We start from the raw sequence: 9,487 nt of genomic DNA, 5'->3' as shown, positions 1-9,487 counted from the left end.
AGGCATATCTCAAAACTGAGCTGACACCGAGATTAAGGACCCATCATGTGCAGTGTAATGAGTCAGGTGATAAACAGCGTCTCTACAATTTGGACTGGAAAATGAACTCGCATGACCTTCTGCTAAAGACAAGACATAGACAAGATGGGAACGAGATTGATTTTATTTGAGGCATTAAAATCTTTTCAACAAAAACACAGAAACAAATAATTGTAAATGCTGTCTATACAGTATAATAATATATTGTCTAAGTATAGTGATATATTGTTACCGGATACAGTATAATGATAGACAGTTACTATATGAAGTATAATGATATATTGTTACTATATAAAGTACAATGATATACTGTTACTATATGAAGTACAATGACAGACTTTTACTATATGATTTATTGGTACTATATAAAGTATAATTATAGTTTGTTATTTTATAAAGCATGATAATAGCTTGTTACTATATAAAGTATAATGACTGTTGCCATATAAAGTATAATGATAGATTATTACCGTATAAAGTACAAAGATAGATTATTATACTTTGTATATACAGTACATTGCTATATTAGAATTTACAATAATTACACATAAAGCGTACTTTTATTTTGATATCTCTATGCTTATGATACTTCCACACCTCCTTGTGCAGAGCGTCACACACTGGTGTCGGGGTTTATGTGAACTGGTCTCCAGTCAGGTCGGACTACTTTACGTTACGTCAGAACTGGAGACGCAGGAGAGGCGTGTTTCATTTAAAAGGGGGCTGTCTTTAATCCGTGATAACCATTCAAAACCGAAGAGGGAAGGAGGGGGGGGGGGAAAAAAAGGAAAAAGCCTTCCCGTGTCCATCACTTCACGGAGCCAGCAGCCATTCAACACTAGTTGCCCACCAGATACCAACTACTAGAGAGCTCAAAGATGGCCCCTGTCTCCATCAAGACCGTTTTAATCAGTGAAAGTGTGGACCCTCGGTGCAAGACAATTCTGGAGGAAAATGGCATCCGAGTCACGGAGAAACAGAACATGAAGAAGGATGAATTAATCGGAGAGATAAAGGTAAACTTGGCTCTCTCCTGTCTTATATAATCACCTCCACATGCACCGGCTGTCGTTTTATTGTTTCTGCGCAACCGTTTATTTCCCCATCACGTTTTTAAAAAAGTTTAGTCGCTTTAAGCTAGCATCTTTTTAAAGCCCGTGTGTTTGACCGAGAACGTGGAGGAAAAAAAGCAGCACCTGTGAATATTCTCATTTAAAGTTTAATATCAGGTGCGTGCTCGTTCATTTTGAGGCAAACGTTACCGCGAACCCGACACGTTATGTTTGCCGGGACAAGGTGTGCGTGTGTGTGAGGTCTGATTGTTGAGCTAGTACCGCCCCACGGGAGGCTGATGCAACTCATCCCTCACTTTGCCAGTTTTCTCCCATCATCACTTTCCCCGCGTGCTTGCAGATCATCGGCGGCTCTTATCTGCCCATTACCGCAGAGGATGTGCATGCAGTAGAAACACGGATTTGCCTCTTGGTTTGGATTAGACTTTTCAGATTAGAAACAATAGAACTGGACCCGTATAAAGTGAATGGGAGTGCTCTGCAGGCGAGTCAGGGGTTGTGCCAGTCATTGCTGGACCCTGAGGCAAAACTGAGCAGAGGGCCCCTTTTTAACCATGAAGTGCCAGAAAATCAGTGTTACTTTGACAGTTGCAGGACTGCCTTTTATCGACCACTGCAGCCCATTTGTACTTGTACATTTTGTCCTACTTTAAAGCTCTACTCCACCGTTCTTTTGAGGCAAATATTTTTGTTGCACTACATTTCTTTGATAAATCCGTTCTGCAATATTTGCAGATCCAGGGTGATAATACAAACCAGGGCTCGAGGGTGATGGCGACTTAACCTTTTCATTGGTCACACTGGTGCCCCTGACATTCATCAGGTCAAATAGTCCCAACTTGTTGTGTAGACCGCTGCCTTTGAACAGTTCAACCAACAATGAAACCAATGTAAAAAAAAAAAAAAAAAAAAGTTTGTCTGGTGCTCTGCAAAAGATCATCAGCGAGTTAATAACAATGTAAAACTATAGGTTAAGATGAAAAATGTATTGATCGCCAAGGTTATATTAAGAAGCTGCCCAACAGATGAAGCATGTATTTTTTTAAATTAATTTTTTATTTAACCTTAATTTCACCTGGAATATTCTCATTGAAATTCAGAATCTTTTACAAGGCCATCCTGGCTTAGACAGCAGCATAAGAAGTTTTAAATGAAATAGATTTAAAACAGGGCGACTGCAGCTCAGTGGGTAGAGCGGGTCGACTAGTGATCGCAAGGTCGCTGGTTCGACTGAGCTGCATGTTGAAGTATCCTTGAGCAAGATACTGAACCCCAAAATTGCTACTGATCCTCCTTGCGTGGCGGCCTTTGCCATCAGTAAGGGCCCTGCGATGAGCTGGCGACTCGTCCAGGGTGTACCTTTCACCCAGAGAGATAACTGGGATTGGCTCCAGTAACCCCTGGGTCCCCTTGGAAAAAATGGGGGATGAAGCAGTTACATCCCCACTACCCTCACGGATAAGCGGTTGATAATGAGATGAGACATTTAAAACAAACAACAAAGTAGCAAAAATGTAAAACTTAACAGGCAGCATATTACATCAAGACAGTGGATTTACCAGTGTTCCGTAAATCCTGTTTTTATCTGCCATACTTATCAGATGAACAAGTTTATGAATGATTTCTAACTGTTAACAGTTGGTGATCAGCTGTAGATAAACTATCGAATTCATGCCAAAATCATATCCGCTATTACAAAGGCCTTTGGGTTCATCTGTCTGTTCACAACAAAATCCACAGAGAAGAGGACCAAGACAGTCCTCTTCAGGTAGATTCTATTTGGTTGTTCATGCTGCACCAGAGTTGAGAGCTTTCTCATTGACCAGAGTTATTTTTAACTGCACCAAACTGGTAAGGCGTGAAAAACACCCTTGCTTTGACATGTCTTACATGAGTTGACACGCATTTATTTCACTGTGTAATGTACCCTTTTACTAAAACAACCGCAGTATTAAAACTACATTTTTGACAATATTCTCCTCTACAAGACTTAAAATGTGGTAATAATGATTGTTTTTAGACTTATTATGTTAGTTCAGATTTTGCCGTGTTAATAAAAATTCTTACAACTTTGCATTGAAATTGGGCCACAGGGCAATTTGTCACTTTGAACAGTTTGTAATCTATCCTCTAGTTAACAACAAACCACTATAAGATGATCCGTACGCTTTTCTCTCCATCCTAGAACTACGACGGCCTTGTGGTTCGTTCTGCAACAAAGGTAACGGCTGATGTCATCAATGCTGCTGACAATCTAAAAATCATTGGAAGAGCTGGGACTGGTGTGGACAATGTAGATGTTGATGCTGCCACCAAAAAGGGCATTATTGTCATGAAGTAAGTCCCCAGTGTTTGCACAGATTTTTGTTTCAATATAATGCACTGTCCATTAACTGTAGACCTTTTTCTCCAGCACTCCAAGCGGTAACACGATCAGTGCTGCTGAGCTGACTTGTGCCTTGCTGATGAGCCTCTCAAGGCAAGACGAGTCATGTTTTTATGAGCAATTATGAACTAGCTCAGTCATTTTTTTTTTAATGTATCGAAGTAGCGTGAGTGAAATCATTTTATCATTCCGTTTTCAGAAACGTGCCTCAAGCTGCAATGTCGATGAAGCAAGGCAACTGGGATCGCAAGAAGGTGAGGGGAGAGTTTAGTTTGCCCCCGTGTGCTGTTTTTGAGCGACTGTGTTTGCAGTAGGCGCACAAAGCCATTACTGTCGCATGGTTGACTCCATTGTCCAGCTGGTCTTCACTAATCAGAGGTGACACATGGATCCGTTCAGTTTTTTTGGGTCATTGTTTATTTTCTAATTTTACAGTTCATGGGTGCAGAGCTGTATGGAAAGGTACTCGGAATAGTTGGACTTGGAAGAATAGGAAAGGAAGTCGCCTCCAGAATGCAGTCGTTTGGCATGAGAGTAAGTAAGGAGATTTATGACTGACAGTACTGTGTGCTCACATGAGTCCAGGGCTGCATCTGATCATTATTTTCACTTTTTTCCATAGTGATCAAAGAGCATAATACCTGACATTTTGCTTAGTATTAGTTACTTTGTGGATGCAGTTTATTCAGTCTAGATGGGCCTCTGCTGTTGATGTGTAACTGAGTGGTCATCAAACTTTCTGTGCAAGAATTCATGTGAAACTTTGTAGAATTACATAAATGTAGCAACGCAGGCATTTAAACCAGACAGTCACAACATTTAGAAATGCTGCACACAAAAGTCCCCTTTGTGACACTCAAAATACTGAGTTTCCCTTGAAAGTTTTTAAAGGATTTGGGTTTTTTTTCTGTGGCAGAGAATTTGGTCCTTGAGTAAATTACACCTCATTCATTACTTTTTGTATAGTGCAGTATTAATGTATAATTGTAACAAAATCCCATGGCACACCTGGACTTGCCAGTGAGCCTCGGCATACCATTTGTGTACCAGTGGTGTAACCAGTCAGATAATGATGTGGCCAGCTCACAGCCAAACAAACACATTTTTAAACTAATTTATTTAATAGGTAATCGAGCAGGAAATGAAACACCTATTCTAGTAATCAAAGAAAATGCTGAATATTTGATCCGACGATCAGGCTCTGTTTCTACAGCAGATCAATTAATTGATGAGACAAACATGGAAAGATAAGAGTTGTTTTCTTTGTCTTACGCTTTTCAGACTATCGGCTATGATCCAATCACTCCACCTGAGGTGGCGGCCAGCTGGGGGGTGGAGCCGATGTCTCTGGAGCAGCTTTGGCCCCAGTGTGACTATATCACTGTCCACACTCCTCTAATGCCCTCTACTGTCGGTGAGCTTTACCGCGTTTCTCCTGAATTAGTCATCATAAATTTTACTTCAAAATAATGGAATTTCTTTTTCAATCCTTTTTTTTTTTTTTTTGCCGTAGGTCTGCTCAATGATGCATCATTTGCAAAATGCAAGAAAGGTGTAAAGGTTGTGAACTGTGCACGAGGGGGAATCATTGACGAGGATGCTCTCCTCAGAGCTCTGGAGTCTGGACAGTGTGGAGGAGCAGGGCTCGACGTCTTTGTTGAGGCAAGACTAATGAAGCATTTACTTTCTCTACAAATAATCAGATTGTGTCATTAATCACTTTTCTGTCTAATAGAGGAGAGTCTGTAGCCTATATTTTTCTTTGTGTTTATGTTTGGCTGCAGGAGCCTCCTAAAAACCGATCATTGATTGAGCATCCTAACGTGGTCAGCTGTCCTCACCTGGGAGCCAGCACGAAGGAGGCTCAGGCTCGTTGTGGTGAGGATATTGCTCTGCAGATTGTGGACATGGTGAAGGGCAACAAGCTGGTTGGAGCAGTAAGTTTTATTCAGTGTTGTGATGGTTTTCTAAACAAATAGCTGTTGAGCATTCCTCTATGAGTAAATGAAACGATCCAGTTGTCATATTTGTTTTTTTCTCCTGGCATTGAAGATAGTGAGCATAAAATAATCATGGTCAAAACATACAATCAACAGCTGGTCAAATATACAAAGTCACAAAATACATTGAGTGCTGTGGGTGTAAAGGAATCCTGTAAACTAATTTGTATGCATTTGCAACAATTTAGATTTGATGAGCAAGGCTTTGAGTCTCCAAAGTGTTCATTTAGGTACCTTGAAAGTGCTTAAGAAGTGTTAATGTTTCTCAATCTGAGTTTTGTAATAGAACCTCAAGATACAGTGCTTTATGCAGGGAGATTAAGACTCACATTTGGATCTGAAGGATCACCTAACTTTGCTTTACCGTAATGGCAATATAACCAGGATTGGTAGAATGTATTTTCGCTTTTAAGGTGAGCCAAGTTCTTCAGCATTACAAAATGCACATGAAGCAACAGCTCACAGGCAGAGATGTTGATGTGAAGAATCTGTTTTTAAAAATGTCTGATCACATTCAGTTCACAAAAGCACCATGTCTTCTCCATTTTGTAGGTAAACGCACAGGTTTTGGCGAGCACATTCTCTCAGGAGTCCCACCAGCTGATCAAACTCGGAGAAGCTGTCGGCTCTGTGTTGCAGTCATGCACTACCTCCACGAGACCAGTCAGCCGTGTTCAAATCACTACTCAAGGTAGATCTACTGGTCAAACCTATGTGTTACCAGGGTCCTGAAGAAAGAGATCATAACATAGGAAGACGGTGTATGTAATGGTGGGATTTAGCTCCCTCTGGTGGTGTGACTTGAAACAAGCACCGTTTAATAGAAGCCATGAAGTTGTACACACGCTGCTGTATTTAACTATTAAGACACACTTCCTGGGTTTTATTTTATGTCATGATGGTTGACATTTGTACATGTTCTGCACTGTGTCTGCTCTATGGCATGGTAAATAAATACAAAATTAAATTATAAAAGAAAGACATTCTGAAATCAGCAGTTCTGTTTCTTTCAAACCAGGGGATTGCATGAAGTCCTCTGCTGCTTACATGACCTCATCAGTACTGGTTGGACTGCTGAATCATGAATCCTGTTGTCCGAACCTGATCAATGTTCTGAGCCTAGCCAAGGAGTCTGGAATCACGGTACAGCAACGACTCATTCTGATAAACAGCACATAACAATGATGATTGTGTCTCTTTTGGAAAATACACTTTTCACACATTGGAACTGACTCCTCAGGTTAACCAGACCCACTGTGCGGCTGACAGGGCAGCCAGCGGAGTGTGCACGGTGGAGATCGAGGCCAGTGGCTGCCGCTACAAAGCGAGTGGTTCAGTTCAGGGTGGAGTTCCGGTCCTGCTGGAGCTGAGTGACAGTGTGTTCAGACAGGCGGTGTCTCTCACTGGAAACCTGCTGTTCTTCAAGGCCTCTGCAAACCCTCAGCTCCTGTCTTCAGTGGCTGGTAAGAAGCTTGTTAGCATAAGGCCATAAGTGATAGCTACAGCTAGTGTGTTTTGTGTTAAAACACTGGATGGATCAGACATGCAAACACATTTGTCTACTGGTGGTGCTGTAATATCAGTATATCAGGAATTCATTAGCAAAATCAAACAGTCAAAACCTTTTTTCAACCCTCAAAATTTTACGTAAATGAAGTAGCAAAACTCTATCACACAGTGTGCCAAGGACCACATTGGCACTATCAACAGTGTCAATAGAATTTATAATTTATATATTTTTTTAGAGATTGGAATTTAGTTAAATAGTTAGATCCCCTCTTTTCCAGGTGTTTGAGACGAAGTTAACAAACTGAAACAGAGCGCAATTCTGCCATTATTATATCTTATCATCCATACACCAATCTACTTGATTGAGAAATGTATATTGTAAAAGGATAGCTGCTCTCAACTATGGAATTTAAGTATGTGGCTTCTAGACCCATACTTTTGTTTAAAATGCTTGTATGTCCTTAAGTTTAAGCATATATATTTGGTAGGTACATTTTCTTGAAACTTGAATGAAAGTCTACTTATTTATATTCATAGCTTCAGTGAAGCAGTGGAACAGACAGATATGGGTTGTTGTAATGCTGATGTTGATGACTTTAGAGCACCTGAAATGGACATGTATGGAATGAAACTGCCACCATTTTTTTCACTGCTTTTTGGCTTTACATTTGGCTGAAAGTTGGTTTTGAGTTATGCCTTTGTCTAAAATCACACGTATTTTTCTCTCTTCGATTGTTCTCTGCTCAGGACTGCTGACCTCAGAGGGAGTGGAGATTGAGTCTTTCAGTGCTCCCGCCGACCGCTCTGGAGACCTGTGGTATTGTGTGGGGTTGTCCTCTCCCCTGCGTGACCTCGGTGCCTTGAAGCCTTTGGTTAAGGAGGCAGCACAGCTCACCGTTTAAAGAACAGCAGCCAGCAGCTTATCTAAAAGATCCCAACATTCTCCAAGAGTGTCTAACATAATCGATCCGTCTCGGTCCTTAGTGTTTACAACTAACAACTTGTTTAGAAGTTGAACCCTGGCAGTTATAAGCTTTTGATAATGATAAAGCCTTTTGATAACATTCCATTGTTTAGATGCTTTACATGCACTTTGTTGAAGTAAAACTGGATGAGATGTTTCAGTGTTGTATGCTGCTTAATTTGTAAAATAAAGTACACTTACTAAAAACACTGCAAGAACAAGCATCTTAATTCACTAAATGGATTTTTTTTGTAATTAGTAACATAATCCATTGGGTTACTAAAATGTGTAATCTAATCTGATTACTTTTAGGTTACCTTGCAATCAAATGTTGTTAATATTGCATTTTGTACTTTGAGTTCCACAATTGCACATGAAAGGCACTCTGCAAACACTCAGATGAACAGTGCTGGAACAAACAGGTGTACTCTGTGTATTCTACAACAGGTGGGATGCAGTTTTAAAGAAGGAAAATCTGCCATATATGAGGTGTTGTCAAAAATGTAATCAAGTGATACGTTACAATGTTACTGTTATCCCATTACACATTTTCTTCTGGTCTAATTATAGTTAATTTTTTTTTTTTTGTAATCAGATTATGCGATCTGGTATTACCAAACCTTGTCTCCAGTAAAACTACACAACAGTATGAAGAACTAAGATATAGTGGAACATAGACCACCACCAACAACAATTTACAACAAAATACTGCAGTCTTTCTAAGATCAGTCATGCTTCAGTTTGAATGTTCTTTGACATTTCATTCTATTTTTCTGATGCTTAAATCCAGTTTTCACCGTGTGACGCTAAAGGATTAAGTTAAGGAAAGGAGATCACTGTTTGTTTTGGGGCACTTGGAAAACTTGAGAAAGGGGACTTCAGAAACCAGAAAAGAATATAAGAAAATGTATTGAAAGAAAGTATTAAAAGCACTTTAGCCAATTATATGGCTAAATCATTAAAAGGCCAGACATTATAAAGGCCCTACTAACAATGTGAACAATAGGTACATTGTATTCATACACTGTTCACCTTGTAAGTGGTGCCTTTAATAAATCAGCCTTTAATAGACTGAGCATAATCTCTCAGTACATGCTAAAGGGCTCCTTGCTTCTACGGAAGACAGAGATGGAGTGTATTTTTTATTTCACATTGAATATATATTTAAATATATATTTTATTAAAAAAAAACTTCAACTTCATTCTGAAGGACAAAGTATTCCATTGATTTAACCTAATCAAAGGTCAGAAGAATGAGTCTGTGTCTACATTTTGCATTCTAATGACTAAATCTGAACGAATTAAAACAATATTAAACAATTGTAAAATGGAATGAAAAATTCTTATAATTGAATTATGTATCATAGGGCTATGCTTTTCCTATAAATACATGACTAATCAATTGAGTGTCACCACCAAAAAATCAATAGATGAGCTAAAACATAAACCTGAAAAAACTTATGAGCATCATAAGAATCATGGAAATTAAAGGTGTAATATGTGCGAATAGGCACAG

General features: G+C 39.5%; 1 protein-coding gene across 1 annotated transcript; it reads left to right on the top strand.

Annotated features, from left to right (window-relative positions):
* The first annotated feature begins 776 nt into the window (after window positions 1-776).
* phgdh (phosphoglycerate dehydrogenase) lies at window positions 777-8,181 on the top strand. Its single transcript, XM_037110910.1, has 12 exons — window positions 777-1,055; window positions 3,298-3,449; window positions 3,526-3,591; window positions 3,698-3,752; window positions 3,934-4,032; window positions 4,780-4,912; window positions 5,012-5,160; window positions 5,283-5,435; window positions 6,051-6,189; window positions 6,517-6,641; window positions 6,739-6,961; window positions 7,755-8,181. Exons 1-12 carry the CDS (start codon window positions 918-920, stop codon window positions 7,907-7,909), a joined length of 1,587 nt encoding a protein of 528 aa, XP_036966805.1. The 5' UTR covers window positions 777-917; the 3' UTR covers window positions 7,910-8,181.
* The last annotated feature ends 1,306 nt before the right edge of the window (window positions 8,182-9,487 follow it).

The sequence above is a fragment of the Acanthopagrus latus genome, chromosome 9, assembly GCF_904848185.1.
Source record: "Acanthopagrus latus isolate v.2019 chromosome 9, fAcaLat1.1, whole genome shotgun sequence".
In the NCBI taxonomy this organism is placed as follows: Eukaryota; Metazoa; Chordata; class Actinopteri; order Spariformes; family Sparidae; genus Acanthopagrus; species Acanthopagrus latus.
The sequence above is the reverse complement of the archived record's forward strand: the minus strand, read 5'-3'. Positions and strand labels throughout refer to the sequence as shown.